The 22586-nt window shown below is 38.7% G+C and overlaps 1 protein-coding gene and 1 pseudogene across 50 annotated transcripts in view; both read left to right on the forward strand.

Moving 5' to 3' along the window:
- PLEKHA5 (pleckstrin homology domain containing A5) overlaps nt 1-22586 on the forward strand; it is a 250359-nt gene that overhangs the window by 175206 nt on the left and 52567 nt on the right. For 22 of the 50 annotated variants that reach the window (XR_010579307.2, XR_010579308.2, XM_065523815.2 and 19 more), the window contains 5 exons: nt 15027-15107; nt 20246-20281; nt 20792-20854; nt 22098-22178; nt 22306-22455. Coding sequence is in view for 45 of the 50 variants with exons in the window: in XM_065523815.2 (XP_065379887.1) it covers nt 15027-15107; nt 20246-20281; nt 20792-20854; nt 22098-22178; nt 22306-22455 (411 nt within the window). In the remaining 5 variants the exon portion in view is untranslated. Of the gene's footprint in view, nt 1-14977; nt 15108-20245; nt 20282-20791; nt 20855-22097; nt 22179-22305; nt 22456-22586 lie in introns of all 50 variants that reach the window. The other 28 variants (XM_005570284.5, XM_005570289.4, XM_045364813.3 and 25 more) reach the window with 3 other exon arrangements.
- On the forward strand, nt 6689-8523 carry LOC123567470 (serine/arginine-rich splicing factor 11-like; annotated as a pseudogene).

A 22586-nucleotide genomic window follows, 5' to 3' on the forward strand; every position in this document is an offset into this window, starting at 1 on the left:
ACTTGCCCAAAATCATAAGCTAGGATGAAAACCTTGTATTAATGGATTTTCTTTCATCTTTTAAAAATTCTATTTTAACTTCCTTCAGAATTGATGGGTCATTCTGTTCTTAGAGTTTCAGGCTGCTGTCTTTGTTACCTGAGGAATATCAGCTTCTGGCCATGGCTCTAACAAGACAGCAAAGTGAAAACAAAATTTCCCTACCTGTTCTAAAATGCATAGTAGTTATACAGTTCTATTTTTATTTACAAAATATTATAAATATTATTTTACAATTACAGTATTACAAAAGTAGCTCATTATATCAGGCTTTGCTTCTGTCTTAATTTTACAGTAGATTTTGCCTCTATCTTAATTTCATGTACATTTTTCAGCAAGTTTATTCATTCTGCAAAGATGTATGGAACTCAGTGTAAGGCATGACGCTGGTGCCTACAATGTAGAATTCTTGTTCAAAACCTGGAAGGAAATAAGGTTGAGTATAAATACCAAAAACATTTCTAAAATTGACCTAAAGGTATCAATATGTTGTTGAAATATAAGCTGATAAATCTTTGAATTAATGGTAGGAATTCAGCTACTCAGTGCCATTTGTAACCTCGTAAGAACAGTTAACCATTAATAAAATCCAGATCCTTGTGTCTAGAAGTTATTTTAACTTTGATTTAAAATTTGGTTGGGTGTGGTGGCTCACACCTGTAATCCTAGCACTTTGGGAGGCCAAGGCTGGTGGATCACCTGAGGTTAGGAGTTAAAGATCAGCCTGACCAACATAGAGAAACCCCATCTCTACTAAAAAAAAAAAATACAAAATTAGCCTGGCGTGGTGGTACATACCTGTAATCCCAGCTACTCAGGAGCCTAAGGCAGGAGAATCTCTTGAACCCAGGAGGCGGAGGTTGTGGTGAGCCAAGATTGTGCCGTTGCACTCCAGCCTGGGCAACAAAAGTGAAACTCCATCTCAAAAATATAAAGTAAAATTCATATATTTTAGAGTAGATTTATCCATGGCAAGAACAAGTACCTTTTTGACTAACAGATGTAAGATTTTCACTTCAGGAATTTCTTTTGCTTAAAAAATGGTAGATTTTAGTGTATCCTTAAAATACTTGAAAGAAGAAAATGTGACAATTTCAAACCTTATGTTTGTAGTAAAAGATTTTTTTAATTGATCTTGAGTTCTTTTACTATTTCCTGTTTCCTGTGGGTGCCAGGAATAAACATAGTAGTAGCCTTGCTTGAAATTAAAAGAACAGTGATTAGGAAAAGGCCATTAAACAAGGAAAATATATTAAGCTACTGAAGTAAAAAAAAAAATCAGATCTGTAAAATTTATCCATTGCCGAACATAAGTAAATTATTTGGAATGGGCCGGGCGCGGTGGCTCAAGCCTGTAATCCCAGCACTTTGGGAGGCCGAGACGGGCGAATCACGAGGTCAGGAGATCGAGACCATCCTGGCTAACACGGTGAAACCCCGTCTCTACTAAAAAATACAAAAACTAGCCGGGCGAGGTGGCGGGCGCCTGTAGTCCCAGCTACTCGGGAGGCTGAGGCAGGAGAATGGCGTAAACCCGGGAGGCGGAGCTTGCAGTGAGCTGAGATCTGGCCACTGTACTCCAGCCTGGACGACAGAGCCAGACTCCGTCTCAAAAAAAAAAAAAAAAAAAAAAATTATTTGGAATGGCACTAGCCCAGGCCTTCAAAGTTTGCTTTCAAATATACCACAGGTACATAATCTATCTTCCTTGAAGAAAAGGGGAAATATTATAAAGTCTAGCTATATATTTAAAAATATTATTGATTCTTAGGACTATATAACAATAGTAATGTTTTCAGATTTTACTTATAGGAAAAACATATAGATAATTTATTCAAATTACTTTAAAACTTCTGAAGTAATCTCAATAACCCCTTCAGTTATAAAGAGACTTATTTACATTCTTCTATTACTCAAGTCACTTCACATTTCCCTGCTTCCTGTTAAACAAAGAGTGATTTCAATGGGTAGCATACCCTTCAATCAGGATCTTGGACTTTCAGATGTGCCTGGAGAGAGAGTGGAAGGCAAATTTACATTGTTATTATCTAAATGACCTATTTATAAAGACCCCCGCATTCCCTAAAGCCTCACCCTGGGCATGTCAAATTCTTTAGCTTTTTAGTTTTGCTGCACATCTTAAGAGTTTATTGATGTACACACAGGAGGACATTCTTGAGAAAATGGAGTATTCTGTGATTACTCTATGGGGCTTTTTGCTTTTGTTAAGACAGATTCCCAACTTAGAAAATCTTTTCCAAAGAAGTCATTAAGAACTCAGGAAAAAGTCCCTTTTCCACTTAAATGGAAAATGACAGCAAGAGATGGGTCTTCTTAGTTAACAGTGAAGGACAGAAGCTCTGCTCTGTATCCACCCGGACTGTTCAAGATAAAGGAACTATTAGCACAGAATTCAGACTCAAGTAAACTAAGTTACAAGACAGCTTGAGCAAAGGTTTCCCCTTCTGCAAATGAGTTGGAGATCATGGGTGAAATCATACTTCACTGGTCCTCTGTCGCCCAGGCTGGAGTGCAGTGGCACGATCTTGGCTCACTGCAGTCTCTACCTCCTGGGTTCAAGTGCTTCTCCTGACTCAGCCTCCTGAGTAGCTAGGATTACAGGCGCCCACCACCACACCCAGCTAATTTTGGTAGTTTTTAGTAGAGATGGGGTTTCACCATGCTAGCCAGGCTGGTCTTGAACTCCTGACCTCAAGTGATCCTCCCATCTTGGCCTCCCAAAGTGCTGTGATCATAGATGTGAGCCCCCGCCCCCGGCCTACTGGTCTAGAATTTTTAGACCTGGTATCTAATATGATAGCCACTAGCCATGTGGCTATTTAAATTTGTAATTACATATATATAAAAGAAAAACATTTCCTCAGTCACGCTAGCCCCATTTCAAGTAGTCAATATTGAACTACACAGATGTGGAACATTTCCAACATCACAGAAAGTTCTGTTGGACAGCACTGTTCTAGATGAATTTTTTTTTTTTTTTTTTTTTTTTTTTTTTGAGACGGAGTCTTGCTCTGTTGCCCAGACTGGAATGCAGCAGCACAATCTCAGCTTACTGCAACCTCCATTTCCTGGGTTCAACTGATTCTCCTCTCTCAGCCTCCTGAGTAACTGGGACTACAGGCGCATGCCACCGCGCCCAGCTGATTTTGGTATTTTTAGTAGAGATGGAGTTTCACCATGTTGACCAGGCTGATCTCGAACTCCTGACCTCAGGTGATCCACCCACCTCAGCCTCCCAGAGTGCTGGAATTACAGACATGAGCCACCACACCCGACCTCTAGATTATTTATTATATAAACTTTTAAGAGAGCAGTTAAGTTACTGCTTAATCACTTGTTGTATTTAAAGGGAGTATGGAGAATTAATTTTTTCTAAAGATGAATTATATGAATGACCATCTTGGCTCTGCTCACAACTCATCTTTTTCCCCCCTCCCCAAATGATTCAGGGGCATTTTACCTCATGAGTTAGAATATCCTATTTTTTCTGCCTTCAGAGCTGGTCTAATTTCTCCAGAGATAGATTTGAAACAGACATTTAAAAGCTACTAAAGTAGCTGGCACAATGACGCAAGGCTGTGTAGTCCCAGCTACCAAGTAGACTGAGGCAAAAAGATCACTTGAGTCCAGGAGTTGTGGGCTTTTGTGCACTATGCTGATCAGGTGTCCACACTAAGTCCAGCATCAGTATGGCAACCTCCTGGGAACGGGGGACCACTAGGCTGCCTGAGGAGTGGTGAGCCAGCCCAGAGGGGAATGCAGCAGGTCAGAACGTCCGTGCTGATCAGTAGTGGGATCACATCTGGGAATAAGCACTGCACTCAAGCCTGGGCAAGATAGTGAGACCCCATTTCTTTCTTTCTTTCTTTCTTAGTATCCTTTCTTTGAGCTTTTTTTTTTTTTTTTTTTTTTTTGACACAGGGTCTGGCTTTGTCACCCAGGCTGGAGTGCAGTGGCAATCATGGCTCACTGCAACCTCAACCTCCTGGTTTGAAGCGATCCTTCTGCCTCAGCCTCCCAAGTAACTGGGACCACAGGCCTGCACCACCATGCCCAGCTAATTTTTTGTAGAGAGGGAGTTTCACCATGTTGCCCATGCGGGTCTCGAACTCCTGGCCTCAAGTGAGTACTCCTAACTCGGCCTCCCAAAGTACTGGTACTATAGGCGTGAGCCACCGCGCATGGCCGAGACCCCATCTCTTAAGAAAAAGAATTACTAGGTGGGCACGGTGGGTCACACCTGTAATCCCAACACTTTGGGAAGCCTTAGGTCAGGCGTTCAAGACCAGCCTGGCCAACATGGTGAAACCCTGTCTCTACTAAAAATTCAAAAATTAGCCAGGCGTGGTGGTGGGCACCTGTAATCCCAGCTACTCACGAGGCTGAGGCAAGAGAATTGTTTGAACCCGGGAGGTGGAGGTTGCAGTGAGCTGACGTGGCGCCATTGCACACCAGCTTTTAAAAAGGGGTTAAAATCTCTTAATACTATATCTTATACATAGACAACAAGAAAATATTATAATCTAGATCCAATACTTGTGTTTACTTAGTTTGAAGTTTTTTGTCTTTGATAGTTGTGCAGTTACCTTGATCAATGTCTGGTATCAACTTATCTGGACCTTGAAAAATTATTTGGCAGTCATGTTTACTTGAATTGGTGCCAGGATAGGACCGTGGTTCACAAGTCTGACTTCTCAGAACTGACAGTGACTCTTCAGAAAGACAAAAACAAAGTACAGTACTCAAGGCTGTCTTTCCCCCAGTCCCCAGTAAGAATTGCCAGGGCCCAGACCTGTGCAGGTTTTAAATCTCCATAGGTGGGTTTTTGGGGTGGCTTTTTTTTTTCTTTTGCCAGATATGAGAACTACACCAAATAAAGGAGAAAAGTCAACTGGGTGTGATGGCTCATGCCTGTAATCCTAGCACTTTGGGAGGCCAAGACGGGTGGATGCCTTGAGCCCAGGAGTTCGAGACTAGCCTGGCCAACATGGCGAAACCTGTTCTCTCTCTCTCTCTCTCTCTTTTTTTTTTTTTTTAATTCTTTAGTTAGAAATGAAAAAAAGAAAGAAGTCTAGTTTTTCTGAAACAAGCACTGTCTTGGTGCTAACTTTCTTCATGTGTGGAACACATAGAAAGTGATGTTTGTACAGCACCTTGAAACAAGCAGGAGGTGATGCCAAGAGCCTTAGCCCTGCAGGGACCCTACTAGGCCTTCTGAAGCTGACCTTGTAACCCATTTCCAGCCCATGGGTGTCAATTGGGAAATTCCGCACAAGATCCTAGCAGGTGCAGTTACATATAATTCAATTGAATAAATGGTTTTTGATGATGGGATTTTAAAATGAAGTTATTCAGTAGGCAGGGCATGGTGACTCACACCTGTAATCCCAGCACTTTGGGAGGCCAAGGCGGGCAGATCACGGGGTCAGGAGTTCAAGACCAGCCTGACCAACATGGTGAAACCCCGTCTCTACTAAAAGTACAAAAATTGCCCTGATGGGATGATGAGCACCTGTAATCCCAGCTACTCAGGAGGCTGAGGCAGGAGAATCACTTGAACCTGGGAGGCAGAGGTTATAGTGAGCCAAGATGGCGCGCTGCACTCCAGCCTGGGTGACAGAGCGAGACTCCGTCTCAAAAAAAAAAAAAAAAAAAAAGCCCAGCGCAGTGGCTGAGGCCTGTAATCCCAGCACTCTGGGAGGCCAAGGCGGGTGGGTCACCTGAGGTCAAGAGTTTGAGAGCAGCCTGACCACCGTGGAGAAACCCATCTCTACCAACAATACAAAAAATTAGCCGGGCTTTGTGGCACATGCCTGTAGTCCCAGCTACTCGGGAGGCTGAGACAGGAGAATCGCTTGAACCCGGGAGTCCGAGGTTGCAGTGAGCCCAGATCTTGCCATTGTCTCCAGCCTGGGCAACAACAGCGAAACTCCGTCTCAAAAAAAAAAGAAAGAAAGAAAGAAAATCAACCTATTTGAAGACTGGGCGCTGTGGCTCTACTAAAAATACAAAAAATTAGCTGGGCGTGGTGGCGGGTGCCTGTAATCCCAGCTCCTCGGGAGGCTGAGGCAGGAGAATCACTTGAACCCAGTAGGCGGAGGTTGCAGTGAGCTGAGCTCGCCCTGTTGCACTCCAGCCCGGGCGACAGTCCCAGACTCCGTCTAAAAAAATAAATCAAGTTATTCATATTTGCCCAACAGACCTCAAAACTGTTAAAGAGGCCAGGATTAAGTATCAGATTTTCTAGATAGTTTTTCTAAACATTTGGACTTAGACATTCCAAGTAAAAATATGTTTTGTTGTGAACAAAAATACACTGGCATTATTACCTAAGTGTATTTCCAAGATGTTGCCACGTATGTTTTCTTATTTACAGCTAGAGTTAATTATGAAAACTGTGGGGTTGGAGGCGAGGTGGAGGCGGCCGTTTGTTTTCTCGTGGTCTCCAGCTAGCGTGCTCGCTTCCCCTCCCCCGCGGCGTCTGGCTGGGTGGAGAAACGGTGGCGGTGGCAGCTGGAGCAGCAGAGGCTGGAGCATCGGACACCCTCCTCCCACGAACCAGTTCCTCTTTCCCTTCCTCGCTGTGTGTTTGATGTGTTAAAGCAGGAGCGGGAATGCGAGCAGCGCCATGAGCAACACTACCATCGTCCCCAGCACTGCGGGTCCGGGCCCCAGCGGCAGGCCTAGTAGCGGAGGTGGTGGCGGCGGTGGAGGCTGTGGCACCGAGGTAATAGATGACTAATCTCCCCGAGCGCTAGCTCTGAGCAGATGCGGACTCTCTTCGGTTTCCTAGGCAAGATCGACGAACCACACCTCTTCCCGCTGGATCATTCACCTTTGCCAATCTCAGTCTTGTTAAGTTCCATGATCCAGACTCAGCAGTTGCGGCACCACATCTGACACTGTGTTCCTTGACAGAGCTTTGATAATGTACCATATGCAGAAGGAGTTATTCCTGATAAGGCTAAGGCTTGCCTGTCTCTGTTGGCACCAGCTAATGCAGTGGCAGGTCTTCTGCCTGGTGTTGGGCTCCAGCCTACTCCTAACCCACTTACTCAGACTGGCGCCCTTCCACCGGCTGCTTTGGGGGCTCCTACTCTTGGTCCTGCCCTTGCTGCCCTTGGGCTTCCTGGAGCAAAGTTGAACTCAGTCTGTTGCCACAGATCAGTTGCTGAAGCTTATGAGTACTGTTGATCCCAAGTTGAAGCATGTGGCTGCTGGTCTTGTTTCACCAAGTCTGAAACCGGATACCTCTAGTAAAGAAATAGAGGAAGAGGCCCTGCGTGGTGGCTCACACCCGTAATCCTAGCACTTTGGGAGGCTGAGGTGGGTGGATCACTTGAGGTCAGGAGTTCAAGACCAACCTGACCAACATGGTGAAACCTTGTCTCTACTAAAAATTCAGAATTAGCCGGGTGTGGTGGCACATCCCGGTAATGCCAAGTACTTAGGAGACTGAGGCAGGAGAAGTGCTTGAACCCTGGAGGTGGAGGTTGCAGTGAGCCGAGATCGTGCCATTGCACTCTAGCCTGGGCAACAAGAGCAAAACTCTGTCTCAAAAAAAAATAGAGGAAGCTATGTAAAGAGTACAAGAAGCACAGTCCCTAATTTCGGCTGCTATAGAACCAAAGAAGAAAGAAGGCATTCAAGATCATCTTCTAAACACAGACAGTCAAGAAACAGATCAAGAGAGCGATCACATTCTAAGTCTAGGAGTCGTTGATCCAAAAGCCCAAGACAGAGAAGATCTCATTCCAGAGAGAGAGGTAGAAGATCAAGGAGCACATCAAAAACGAGAGACAGAAAGAAAGAAGACGAAAGAAACGTTCTAAAACACCACCAAAAAATTACAGCAGAGCCAGACATTGTAGAAGTACAAACAGAGACGACAATGAAGAAGCAGGAGTGGAACAAGATCTCCCAAAAAGTCGCAGTCTCCTAAAAGAAAATTGTCTCCCTCACCATCCCCTGGGAGACATAAAAAGAAGAAAAAAGATAGTAGGGATGAAAGAGTAGGGAGAAAGATAGTAGGGATGAAAGAGAATGATCAACAAACAAGAAGAAGAGTAAAGATAAGGAAAAGGATCAGGAAAGAAAATCAGAGAGTGATATAGATGTAAAAGTTACACGGGTTTATGATGAAGAGGAACCGGGTTATGACAGTAAGAAAGAGGAAAAAAGAAGAGAAGAAAGCAATAGAAGCAGGTTCCCCTAAAACAAAGAAATGTTCTGTGGAAAAGGGAACTGATGATTCACTAAGAGAATCCAAAGTGAATGGGAATGATCATCATGAAGAAGACATGGGTATGAGTGACTGAATATTGCCTCTATGGGAATCCAACTGTATACATGCATCAGTGTCATTCCTTTGTGTGATTTCTGAATGCTATATTTGTTCATCTCAAACCTAGATGTATACAGCTCTGAGTTATTAATGGCTATAAAGCTCCCGTTATTGATACTAATTTACATCAAAAAGCTTTTAGAAAATGGTATGACGTAAGCAATTCTTGTCATGGTGACATCTGATGGAATAACCAAACAGTTTTACTCTTGGTGCTGCTTCATAACAGAAATGAAAAGCTGCATGCTCCTACAGCAGGAATGGATTGTTTATGTCATATAATTTCCTTTATTAACTTCACTCATAGTACTTCTAGAATGTTATGCATCGGGTTAATAGAGCCATGTAGGAAATGCACTGATTGCATGTTATTGTGGCAAGAATATCCTAAATGTCATTAAAATCCTCCAACATGATGGATCTACTTATGGTCTTGTTTGTTGACGTGACAAATTAACATTCTTATAGTTCCATCTGGAAATGAGCATTTGAAATAGATAATCCGGCTGGGCACAGTGGCTCACGCCTGTAATTTTAGCACTTTGGGAGGCCAAGGCGGGCAGATCACCTGAGGTGAGGAGTTCCAGACCAGCCTGGCTAACATGGCGAAACCTCGTCTATACTAAAACACACACACACAAAAATTAGCCAGGCATGGTGGTGCATGCCTGTAATACCAGCTACTCCGGAGGCTGAGGCAGGAGAATCACTTGAACCCAGGAAGCAGAGATTGCAGGGAACTGAGATCATGCTACTGCACTCCAGCCTAGGCGACACAGCGAGACTCCATCTCAAAAAAAAAAAAAAAAAGAAGAAGAAGAAAGAAAGAAGGAAAAGAAAAGAAATAGATAATCCTTTAAGCCTTGTGGCAAAATTTTTGTCATTTTGGTTTAACTTTGAATGGTTATTATGCACTAACCTTTTTTGATGGCTAATTAGGGTTTAATTACAGAAACAAGATTTCAAGTAAAACTGTCTTTGGCAGTGAGTAAATAGTATATTTTGAAGTAGAGTTGTATACTTTTTCATAAGATGTTTGGGAATTTTTTTTCCTGAAATAATTTATTCCACATCTACATCAGTGAAAGCTATCTACCTATCCTGAGTCCATCTTAAACAAAGAAAAAACTTATCTCTTGCCCTTATTTTGAATTTTCCACTCTTCCATTAATTTGTCTTAAGCTCAGTGTTGGAAAAAAGGGATAGTGCATTTTAAATTGTCCTTCATATGCTTTTAAAATAAGACAAATTGACTGGGCGTAGTGGCTCACACCTGTAATCCCAACACTTTGGGAGGCCAAGGCAGGTGGATCACCTGAGGTCAGGAGATCGAGATCAACCTGCCCAACATGGTGAAACCCCATCTCTACTAAAAATAGAAAAATTACTGGTGGGCTCCTGTAATCCCAGCTACTCAGGAGTCTGAGGCAGGAGAACACTTGAACCCGGGAGGTGGAGGTTGCAGTGAGCCTAGATTGTGCCACTGCACCCCAGCCTCGGCAACAGAGTGAGACTCTGTCTCAAAAAATAAAATAAAATCTCAAGTTGTATAAAACCGATAAATTTGTGTTACTGCAGTAGTATTCTTATGCACACAGTGATTTCATGTTATATATGCAAAGTAGTTAGGCAACTGTTTTCTTTGTTAGAGGCATTTCAAGCTCCACTTTTGTGCAGTAAAAAGTAGGCTACAGTCTGTGCCATGTTGATGTACAATTTCTGAAATTATTTTATAATACTTTGATAATAAAACCCTTAAACTTAAAAAAAAAGAAAATTGTGTAATGCCTGAATCATACATTCTCATTATTATGAAATAATCTGCCTTTTATATTAGCTTTATAATTTAGCAATTAACTGAAATGTAAATCTATGTTACCTATTACTTCAAAGAAGGAATTAAAGCAAGAAGCAAAACATTAAACTCATTTCAAGTGAATTCTTAAACATCCTACATGTACTATTTAGTCTTTCCTCTGATTCCTTACATCACAGTATGTAGACTGTTAACACCACTCTTAAAATGGTTTCTAGGATTGTCATATTCAAACCAGAAGCAAATTATGTATATTCTTTTTTTTTTTTTTCTTTAAGAACTTGAAAGCCAGGCGCAGTGGCTCATGCCTGTAATCCCAGCACTTTGGGAGGCCAAGGCAGGTGAATCATCTGAGGTCAGGAGTTCGAGACCAGCCTGACCAACATGGTGAAACCCCATCTCTATTAAAAATACAAAAATTAGCTGAGTGTGGTGGTGGGCTCCTGTAATTCCATCTACTCAGGAGGCTGAGGCAGGAGAATTGCTTGAACCCGGGAGGTGGAGGTTGCAATGAGCCAAAATGGCCCCATCTGTACTCCAGCCTGGGTGACAAGGGCGAGGCTCCCTCTCAAAAACAAAACAAAACAAAAGAACTTAAGCAGGCTGGGCACAGTAGCTCTCGCCTGTAATCCCAGCACTTTGGGAAGCCAAGGCGGGTGGACCACTTTGAGCTCAGGAGTTCAAGACCAACCTGGGAAACATGGCGAAACCCCATCCCTACAAAAATTAGCTGGGCGTGTTTTTTGTTGTTGTTGTTGTTGTTGTTATTGTTTCCCAGTGCCTGTAAAAGTTATGCTTACTCTATACTGTAGTCTGTTAAATGTGCAATAGCATTATGTCTAAGAAAAAAAATCTTGTATTGCTGAAAAACACTAATGATCATCCGAGCGTTCAGCAAGTCCTAATCTTTTTGCTAGTGGAAGATCTTGCCTCAATGTTGATGCCTGCTAACTGATCAGGGTGGTGCTTGCTGAACATTGGGATAGCTGTGGCAGTTTCTTAAAATAAGACAACAATGAAGTTTGCTACACCAATTGACTCTTCTTTTCACGAAAACATTTATCTGTAGCATGCAATGGTGTTTGAGAATATATTGCAAGTGGTAGAACTTCTTTCAGAATTGGAATGGGGTCGGGCATGGTGGCTCATGCCTGTCACTTTGGAAGGACAAGGTGGGAGGATTGCTTGAGGCCAGGAGTTTGAGACCAGCCTTGGCAACATAGCAAGACCCTGTCTCTGAAAAAAAAAAAAAAAAATTTAATCAGCCAGGATTAAAAATACACGTCTGTAGTCCCAGCTACTTGGGAAGCTGAAGCGGCAGGATCGCTTGAGCCCAGGAGGTTAAGGCTGTGGTGAGCTATGATTACTCCACTGCACTCCAGTCTGGGCAGCAGAGCGAAACTCTGTCTCAAAAAATTAAAAAGTAATAATAATAATAAAATTGAACAGAATCCTCTCAAACCCTGCTGCTGCTTTATCAACCAAGTTTATATATTCTAAATGCTTTGTTGTCATTTCAACAATGTTACAGTATCTTCACCAGGAGTAGATTTTATCTCAAGAAACTTTCTTTGCTCATCCATAAGATGCAGTTTCTCGTCCACTGAAGTTTTAGTATGAGATTGAAGCAATTCACTCACGTCTTCAGGCTTCACTTCTGATTCTTTTATTTCTGCCACATCTGCAGTTCCTTCCTCCACTGAAGTTCTAAACCCCTCAAACTCATCCATGAGAGTTGGAACCAATGTTTTCAAACTTCTGTTAATGTTGCTATTTTGACCTCCTCTCTTGAATCACGAATATCTAGTATGTAGAATGGTGAATTCTTTCCAGAAGTTTCTTCTTTAATTCACCCATATCCATCAGAAGAATCACTGTCTATAGCAGCTAGAGCCTTATGAAATGCATTTCCTAAATAATAAGAATTGAAAGTTGAAATGACTCCTCAATCCATGGGCTGCAGAATGGATGTTGTATTAATGGTCGTGAAAACCACATTAATCTCCTTATATGTTTCCATTGGAGCTCTTGGGGTAACTAGATTCATTGTCAATGGGCAGTCATATTTTGAAAGAAATCTTTCTGAGCAGTAGTTCTCAACAGTGGGTTTAAAATATTCAGTAAACCATGCTATAAATAGGTGTGCTATCATCCAGGCTTTGTTGTTCCATTTTTGGAGCGTAAGCAGAGTAGATTTAACATCAGGATTTTCACAATAGTAAATGAGCATTGGCTTCAGCTTGAACTACCAGCTGCATTAGCCCCAAACAAGAGTGTCATCCTATTTGAAGCTTTGGAGCCAGGCATTGACTTTCCCTTTCTAGCTATGAAAGTGCTAGGTGGCATCTTATTCCCATACAAGGCTGTTTTGTCTACATTGAAAATCTATCACTGAATGCCAACAACTTCAGTTATCTTAGCTAGATCTTCTGAATAACTTGCTGCAGCTTTTCCATCAGCACCTGCTGCTTCACCTTGCACTTATATATTATGGAGATGACTTCTTTCCATACACCTCATGAACCAAACTCTGCCAGCTTCCAACTTTCCTTCTGCAGCTTCCTCACCTCTCTCAACCTTCATAGGATTGAAGAGAGTTAGGGCCTTGCTCTGGATTAGGCTTTGGCTTAAGGGAATGTTGTGGCTGTTTGATCTTCTCTTCAGACCACTAAAACTTTCTCCCTATTAGTAACAAGGCTGTTTTGCTTTCTTATCATTTGTATGTTGAGTGAAGTAGCACTTATAATTTCCTTCAACAACTTATTTCTTTGACTTCTCAACTTGGGTAAATGCTTACCACAAGGGGCCTAGTTTTCGGCCCCTCAGCTTTTCGACATGCCTTCCTCACTAACCTTAATCATTTCTAGCATTTGATTTAAAGTGATAAGCATGCAACTCTCCCTTTCACTTGAACTGTTAGAAGCCATTGTAGGGTTATTAATTGGCCTAATTTCAATATTGTTGTGTCTGGGGGAATAGGCAGGCCCAAGGAAAGGAAGAGAGATGGGACAACGGCCGCTCAGTGAAACAGAGCACACAACCTTTATCGATTTTACCATCTCTTATGAGCGAGGTTCCTGGCTCCCCCCAAAACTATTATAAAGGATGAGCCAGGAGGATTGCTTGAGCCCAGAAGTTCAGGACCAGCCTGGGCAACATAGTGAGGCCCCTGTCTCTACAAAAAAATAAATTAGCTGGGCATGGTGGCATGTGTCTGTAGTCCTAGCTATGCTAGAGGCTGAGGTGGGAGGATCGCCTAAGCCTAGGAGTTTGGGGCTGCAGAGAGCCATGATAGGGCCACCACATTCCAACCTGGGCAACGGATCATAACAGTAAGAATTTTTTGTTTAACTGATGGTTGTTCCAACTACCTTTACATTTAATTAAAAAGTTTGACAAATAAAATTAATTTATTAATCAGGTTGGTGGTAAACTAACATGAGGGAACTACCTGGGTAAATGGAAACAGTCTGTATATTTTTACTGTTAACATATGTGAATACTTTTGTCAAAAGTCATTGATGTACAACTAAAATTTGTCAATTTATTCTTCAGTGAAGATTTTTTTTTTTTCCAGTATCCTCACTTCCAAAAAGCAGTTGTAGGCACAGAGATTTAAAAACAAATGGTCTAGTCTGAATGAAACTTTTAGTTGAGATATTGTTAAAAGACAAGTGTGTGTTTAATTATCACTTAATTGACTAAAAAGTAGATTAAACCAGTCATAGGAGGTTTTTAATTTGATAACTAAACAAATTTTATTGGGTGAAACATTGGCAGTTAGACTGAAAATATAATTGTCTAGAAAAATAATTTTAAGGTTTAGTTTTTTCTTACATTATATTAATAAATTTATTAATATTGAGATTAATGAACTTTTGTTGTAGACTTAGCTGAATCAGTAAGTAGCATTTGTCAGCCACAATAGAAATCCTTATTTTCTATATATGAAAGATGAAAATTACATAAAGTAAACGTTACAAATTACTATTATAAGCAGACCTGTCTGCTTACAAATGATAAAGCTTTCTTGGCCTTTTACTGTATACATCATAATTGTCTTTTGAATGCTTTAACTCAAGTACAGAGCCTGCTAAAACAAATATTTTTCTAGAGGCAGTAATTAAGTATAACATAGCTGGAAATGTTAAGCTTGGTTTCAGACTACCTTTTTAGGAGCTGAGGAAACATACCAAGTCTTTGCCGAATAAGTCTTAGTTTGCATATCCTTGAGTAATTCTCCATGTGGTATTATACTGTGAGAAAATCCAAAATAGAGTATCTATAAATGTCAAGATTACCTTTAACAAAATATGTGATTAAGTGACACATTCAATATATTATAATATTTTAATATTTTTAGAGAACTAATTTTTTATAACCTTACACAGAACTGAATATCATTTTCAGCTTTATTACTGAATTCATAATCAATTAAATTATACCGTTTTTCTCCTGAATGTGTAGGTTCTTGCCCTTTAGTTTATCCTTTGAATTATGATTTATCATCTATTTTAGTATGTGTAGCAATATTAATTAATTGACTATATCATGATTATATGTATGAAGTAAAACTAGTTGTGACAGTGTTGTAATTAGTAGTTTTTTTCTTGAAAGTATTTCACAGCATTTAATACTTGTTTAAATGGTTTATATGACTTAAATCTGTACAACCATGGGGTAAAATGTAAACAACTGCACTATTAGGAAGATATTAAAGTAGAGGCTATATTTACAGTGTCGTCTTTCAAATCTAGCTATGCTGTAAACTGATGTTTGCTGTATGCTCCTCCTGATTTGAAATAGATGAAAGAAAATGAACCTATTATCACCATGGTTCACACAATGATTGAGAACTCGGCGCTAAGACCCCAACTGTACCAGCAAGTAAGGTCTTGGACAGTGAATGATACTGCTTTATCATCTGCAAAATCCCTCAGTGACAGTTTTGATTTATTCTCAGATTTACTCATGACATCAGTGTTTTTCTTATGTTATTTTTTGTTTATGTTTATTTGGAAAACCACAATTCATCCATGCTTTTCAAGATGCTGCAGTATTCTTAGCATGGCTTCGCTGAACATTTTGCTGTTGAATATTAAATGTGCCATTTTCCTAAAGTTTTTGTGCAGAGTATTTGATTGATATGTACTTGGAGGTCTGCAGTACATTTGCAAAATTACTAGATTTTCATATGGTTTTATTAACTTTAAAAGCATTATACCTATTTTTTAGGGAAAAGGCTTTGTAAAAATATTTACTTTCAGGGGTAGCCCTTCACAACTTCCCCCAACCTAGTGTTTTAAGAATACATTCTATTTGTATGGGCGTTATTCAAATCTAGTTTCTGTACTGTGGTATGGTAAAACTTAAAGATAGCCGCTTCTTAACATACTGGGGGTATTTTCTCCCTGTGTTCTTACCATTCTCAAGCAGTCGTCAAGACTATCATAAGTTGCCCTATTGTTTTTCCAAACTCAAAATGTGTGTCATGGAGTTGACTGGCTTTAACTTAGGAACCTTAGTAATCTGCAGATCTGCAAAAGAAGTCATATATGTTTCTATCAAATTTTTGTGTATTTCATGGTCTAAATGTTTCTAGCTATGTGTTTCTCAGCATCAGCTTCTTCCACCTCAACACCCTCAAATTACTCTGGCGTATGACCTTTATAATCTTTAAAAATCATGCAGAAGAAGAAAATTAACTAACATGAAAAATGAATATATATTTTGATTAAAATGTATAAGGCACCTAGTAAAAAGAAGGACTTTGAGCTCACACTGGCTTTTTAGGCCTCTATTTGGTTCAGTTGCCATGGGATCTGCATCACAGGGCCCTGTAACTGAGGAATGGGTACAGTTGATCAGAAGGTGACTTATATTTCAGCACAGTTTTCAAAGTATTTAAAGTATATTTTTAGATGACTGAAAATGGTCTTAAATTTGCAATAAAGAGATTAACAAACTTAAATATTTAAAGTTAAACAGCTTTACTTATCAAAAGAAAATGGAATCTTTCAATTCTTAAAGTCACCAGATTATAGACCTTGGTACTCTATTCCAAAGTACCACACTGAGAGTCTTAATACTTACTCCAAAACTGATACATTCTGCAGTGTCTGAAGCTGTCAGTAAAATATATCATCTATGTAATGCTAAATTGACATGAGATCAAAGAGATTTTGTTATAATAGGTTATGTTTTTATCACGTTTTGCATGTTTTAGCCTGGATTTCCTATTTAGTTTGGTTGGTTTTTCTTTTTTATAATGCTCAACATTCAGGGTTATTGATGCGGAAGTCTGATAGTTTAAATTATTCAGTTGCATTAAAAGTTCTAATTGGGGTTTTCCCAAATGTGGAGATCTGAAATGGGAAGGGCTGAGAGGGGGAGAAAAAAGTGAAGATATATGAGACTGGCTCAGTATAGCATCACTGACCCTGAATACTGAAAGAGCAATAGATTTGTATAAATATTTCTTCATATTAATACGTGAAAGAAAACTAAAATTGTACAGAACAGAAAGATCTGAATGTCTAATGTCAGCAGCCTTGCCTGGGCATGGCTGAGCCACCAGTTACCAGGAAATCAGTGTTAACTCTCAGTGCTGTTAATGCTAGGGAGTCTTCAGACTGTCTTACTTTTATTCAGCCACTACTAAAGGACTTAATTATTGCAGGACATCCTTAATAGATTAAAGTGACAGCCTGACACATTTTTTTAAACTGTGTTTATAAATTTGCACAAACTGAAATTATATTTTTTGTTTCTCCAGGTTTCCCTTATCATGTTATTATCCAGGGAAAATGTACTGGTACAGTTTGCTTTTCTGAAGTTAATTGACAATGTTGTATTAATAAGTTCTTGATATTTAGCTAGAAATACAATGGCAAAATGTTTTATAACCCATTTTATTCTGAATCATAGCCACTCAGTTTATGGAAATGTTTGCATTTTTCTCCCTTGGAGGACGCCCAAGAAATTATCTAGGCAGTAATTTTCTTAAAATTGGTCAAATAAAAAAGACTTAAAACTGAATCCAGGCCTGGCAAGGTGGTTTATTCCTATAATCCCAGCAATTTGTGAGGCCCAAGCTGAAGGATCACTTGAGCCCAGGAGTTTGAGACTAGACTGGGCAACAAAGCAAGACCCTGTCTCTACAAAATATGAAAAAATTAGCCAGGCATGGTGGCACACACCAATAGTCCTAGCTACTCAGGAGACTGAGACAGGAGTCCAAAGCTGCAATGAACTGTGATTACGATTACACCACTATGCTCCAGCCTGGGTGACAGAATGAGATACTATCTCTTTTTGTTTGTTTGTTTTTAAAGCATTCTGTATTCCACCGGGCGCAGTGGCTCACGCCTGTAATCCCAGCACTTTGGGAGGCTGAGGCAGGCGGATCACAAGGTCAGGAGATCGAGACCATCCTGGCTAACACGGTGAAACCCCGTCTCTACTAAAAATACAAAAAATTAGCCAGGCATGGTGGCGTTTTTTGCCCTCTATGGATATAATGTCTAATTTTATCAAATTTTAAAATATTTCCCCAAAACTCCTTTTTGGAGTTTATGTATTATGTTCATATACTCTAAAATATATATAGTTCACGTACCTAAGGGATATTGAAGTTGAATTTTAATTAACATAAGTAACTTTGTTTTACTGCCAAGGACAGCTTTATAAAAAAAGAAGCTATCAGATACTTTAAAAGGTTCCAACATCCTAAATAAAATATAACACATGTCCTTATGTAGTTAATAAAATCTATATAATACACTCCTCAACCTGAAGTTGGAGCACTGCACAAATTTGTGTAATTACTACATAGCCCATTTTTTCATTTGCTTTTCTAGTGTTGGTAAAGTACTTCAAATGAAGTATTCAAACCAAACCTTTTTTTTTTTTCTTTTTTTTGCTAAAGGTGTATTTGAAAAAACTGATAAAAAGTGTTACCATGAACTTAACCATGCAAAACTTGAGTTAAGCAGAATGCTCATGAAATTTACATTTTCCTTCTTTTTTTGGTAAGACCGGAGGTTGGGATGAGGGGTCAGGATTTTCATATTGAGAACAAAATAGCAACCTTTTCAATTACATGAAGGTGTTTTTATTTGTTTAAGGAATAATTCTGTTTTCTTATGCTTTTATTCTGTCGTAAAAGCAGTGTGTGGGGAAAGGTTTAAGGATTTGGTTAGTTGATGTCTATTGAATATCTTTATTGAATAACTTAAAAGATTTAAAGAAAAATTTCGGTGGTACTGAAAACAGAAATACCACAAAAATCGGATTGATACGTGTAATATATTTATATGGCTATAAAGGAAATATCACTCTAAAGTTGTAACTACAGTAAACATTTTTCTCTATTATGATATGCTAGGTGATGTAAAAATAAATCTGCAATAAGACTCCCCAAATAAAAATAGTATGTCAATATCCTAAAGATTTACTATAAATTACTAAGTTTTCACTTTAATATACTAGTCTTTTTTTCTGTTGACTCTGAGATGTAGGGTATATTTGATATTTTAATCCAGATGAAACACTGTCCGCTAGTTATATTCAGATTCTGTAGTCTAGTAAAGCTGTTTTGCATTTAACTTTAAATATTAAGCAAACTATGACTGGGCGTGGTGGCTCATGCCTATAATCCCAGCACTTTGGGAAGCCAAGATGGGAGGATCACTTGAGGTCAGGAGTTCGAGACCAGCCTGGCCAACATGATGAAACCCTGTCTCTACTAAAAATACAAAAATTAGCTGGGCATGGTGGTGCACATATAATCAAAGCTACTCTGGAGGCTGAGGCAGAAGAATCACTTGAACCCGGGAGGCGGAGGTTGCAGTGAGCCAAGATTGCATCACTGCACTCCAGGCTGGGCAATAGCGAGACTCCATCTCAAAAAATAAATAAATAAATACCAAGGAAACTATATTTGAACATCTTGGTAGCTTATGACCTTTCATCTTTAATTTGTTATAAATGTGAAAAATGTAATTTTGGCATTGTCTTACATTTTTTATCATAGATCTACCTATTTAAAACTTACTTTTTATTATTTTTTTCCAGATAGGAATATAAATTATTTTCTTGGATCTAGGTGCTTTAATTTACAATGACAATTGACACTTCTCAGGACACACCTGAGGATACTTATTTTGAATAGTGTAAGAGTATTCTAACTTTTGTCATTAAATTCATTTTTCATGTAATATTCATTTCTATGAAAGTTTTGTGGTTTAACAATCACTGTGCATACCCTTAAATAGTCACAGATTCATTTGCATGAGGTATGTGAAAGTAATGTCTTGAAATGAAATGTAAATCCAGGATTTATTTTATGTTTGGAATGCTTATATTTTCAACCTTCTCCTGATTCCCACATTTCTAGATCAATTCAAAGTTATCTCCTATTTAAATCATTATTTAATGCTTCCTTTTAAAGCTGTAACTGTCAGGCAGTTTCTTTCATAGAGAAAACATACAGAATTGTCATTTATACATTCTTTTGTATAATGCATATATGAAATTTAATTTTCTAAACTGGAATATAGTTGGGACACATTACTTCTAACCCCACCTTGAAAAAATTGTGCAATTTAGTAAGCATACAATGAGCCCCATTTAAATTTTTTCTACTATGTTTTTGTTACTTTCTCACAGTCAATATAAAAATCAAAAGACAAGAAAAATAGTGAAGTATTGCCTGCAGAGGCTATGATGTTATCTGTGATATAACTGACTGGGATGGCTATTGAAATCTTGCTAAGCACAATCAGAAGTAACCACAAAATATCTTTTAACCAAAATATACTGGGAAGAAGCTGAAGAAAGGATATTTAAGTACACTAAATAATTCCTTACAATAGAGTAACACAAATGGTGTCAACAAACACACATAAACTTTTTAATGAAATTTGACTACCCATAGTTTGTAACATAGGCTTTCAGTTTTATGAGGTTTCGAATGATTTTCCTCTTTTCAATTAAACCCATCCTTTTCCTTCATTATCTTTTAGTTCTTAAGACAGAAGAACAAGATAAGTCTATATTGTGTATGTGTGTTTATATATTATGTATATGTATACAATATGTTATAGATTTTCGTTAAATAAGATGTGTTGACATTTGAGTGTACACATATACAGTGTGTGATGATGTGTATACTGTGAAGGATGGTTTTGACTGTTGAACTTTGCTTGATTTAAGTATTTGATTTGATACAGTTGCAATGATGGTATTTGTCAATTTTTTTATTAAAATAATGTGTGTCTTTAAAAGAAAGAATGTAAGATACTGTATTAGTTTTGTTTGACCAGCATATTATTATGTTTAACAAGCTTGTTACATACATCATTCTTATGTATCTTGCATATTATATCACTGTTAAGTATTTTTCTACTTTGTTAATCAGTGTTTGAATTAAACTTCTAAAAGTATAAGAATCATTAAAATCCATCTTTGTTATATTATATATATTTAATATAAATCCAAAGTATTAATTATAGGCTAAATATATTTTTAAATTAAGATTTTTAAGTTGCTATATGATTTTTTTCTTATAGCTGTCACAAGATGAAGGTAGAGGCACATTATACAAATACAGACCTGAAGAAGTAGATATTGATGTAAGTATTAGTATGATATATATTGTCAGTACTCTGTTATATTCTCTGCCAAAAACACTGGAAATAAGCATAACCAAAAAACTTCTTTCTCCCAAGTCGTCCAAAATGACATCAGATAAATTCATATTTTATGTGTGTGCTCTAAATTATTGTTTCCTGCCCTCTACGTCCCTCTACTCCCTATTGTTAGTAGTCCAACATATGAAGCATCACTTAAAGTAAAAACTATTTCTGATTTTTAGAAGTTACAGATTGACTGGGCGCGGTGGCTCATACCTGTAGTCCCAGCACTTTGGGAAGCCGAGGTGGGCGGATCACTTGAGGCCAGGAGTTTGAGACCAGCCTGGGCAACGTAGCATACTAAAATACAAAAATTACTAAATATACAAAAATTGTCTCTACTAAAAATACAAAAATTAGCTGGGCATGGTGGTACGCGCTTGTAATCCCAGCTACTCGGGAGGATGAGGCATGAGAATCTCTTGAACCCAGAAGGGAGAGGTGCAGTGAGCTGAGATCATGCCACTGCACTCCAGCCTGGGTTATGGAGTGAGACCCTGCCTCAAAACAAACAAAAAAAAAGTTATGGAAGACTGGAGACAAAGAAGAATTGCTATGTTTTTCAGATAAAGTATCGGCCTTTAGAAATTTTATCACTACTCCTTTTTAAATTAAATTTAGTTTCTTTTAAATCATATTTTAGATTGCTGATTTGCCATACATTCTTATGCATACTTCCCTCGTTATTTCCCCTGGTTTTATTTCATTGAGTTTTTTGAGTTATACCCCCTTTTCTTTTTTTTTTTTTTTTTTCTTTTTGAGTCAGGGTCTCTCCCTGTTACCCAGGTTGGAGTGCAGTATCACGATCTCAGCTCACTGCAACCTCTGCCTCCTGGGTTCAAGTGATTCTTATGCCTCAGACACCCATATAGCTGGGATTACGGGAGCACGCCACCATGCCCAGCTGACTTAAAAATCCAAGAGCATGATTTTTTAAATATGTAACAATAGAATCCAGTAAGCATTTTAATTAAGGACTGCATATATCACTTAACCTATTTAGCAGATTGTAGAGGCAAAATGCTTACATGCCTATTTTTTAGACATTCTGTCTTTATAAGCTATATTTTAGCTTTTATTTTATGGATTGAAATAAAGATTTTTGGTCAGATAATGATTGCCTACCTCCAATTACAGAAAAAATTTAAAAATTGCTAACAAGACATCTTCTCTTATAACCTAGGCCAAGTTAAGCCGATTATGTGAACAAGATAAAGTGGTGCATGCTCTGGAAGAGAAACTTCAGCAACTCCACAAGGAGAAAGTAGGACAGTTATGTTTATTGTCTACAACTGATGTTACTTAATATGATTATTATCAGGACACTGATAAGTAAAAAGAATTAATACGATGATGCAGAACGTTAAATGTAATTCTTTTTATTATAATAGTATACGCTTGAGCAAGCTTTGCTGTCAGCCAGCCAAGAGATAGAAATGCATGCAGATAACCCAGCAGCCATTCAGACAGTGGTGTTACAAAGGGATGATTTACAAAATGGACTGCTTAGTACGTGTCGAGAACTTTCTCGAGCCACTGCCGTAAGTAGATTTTTTTTTCCCCTAATAGAAGTAACTTGAATATGTAGTTCTATTTTCTTCTCTCTCTTTTTTTTTTTAAATACTGGGCTCTCTTTAGGATTCTTCATTATTATTATAGCAAAAAATAGTAA

The sequence above is a fragment of the Macaca fascicularis genome, chromosome 11 (genome assembly GCF_037993035.2).
Source record: "Macaca fascicularis isolate 582-1 chromosome 11, T2T-MFA8v1.1".
Classification (NCBI taxonomy): domain Eukaryota; kingdom Metazoa; phylum Chordata; class Mammalia; order Primates; family Cercopithecidae; genus Macaca; species Macaca fascicularis.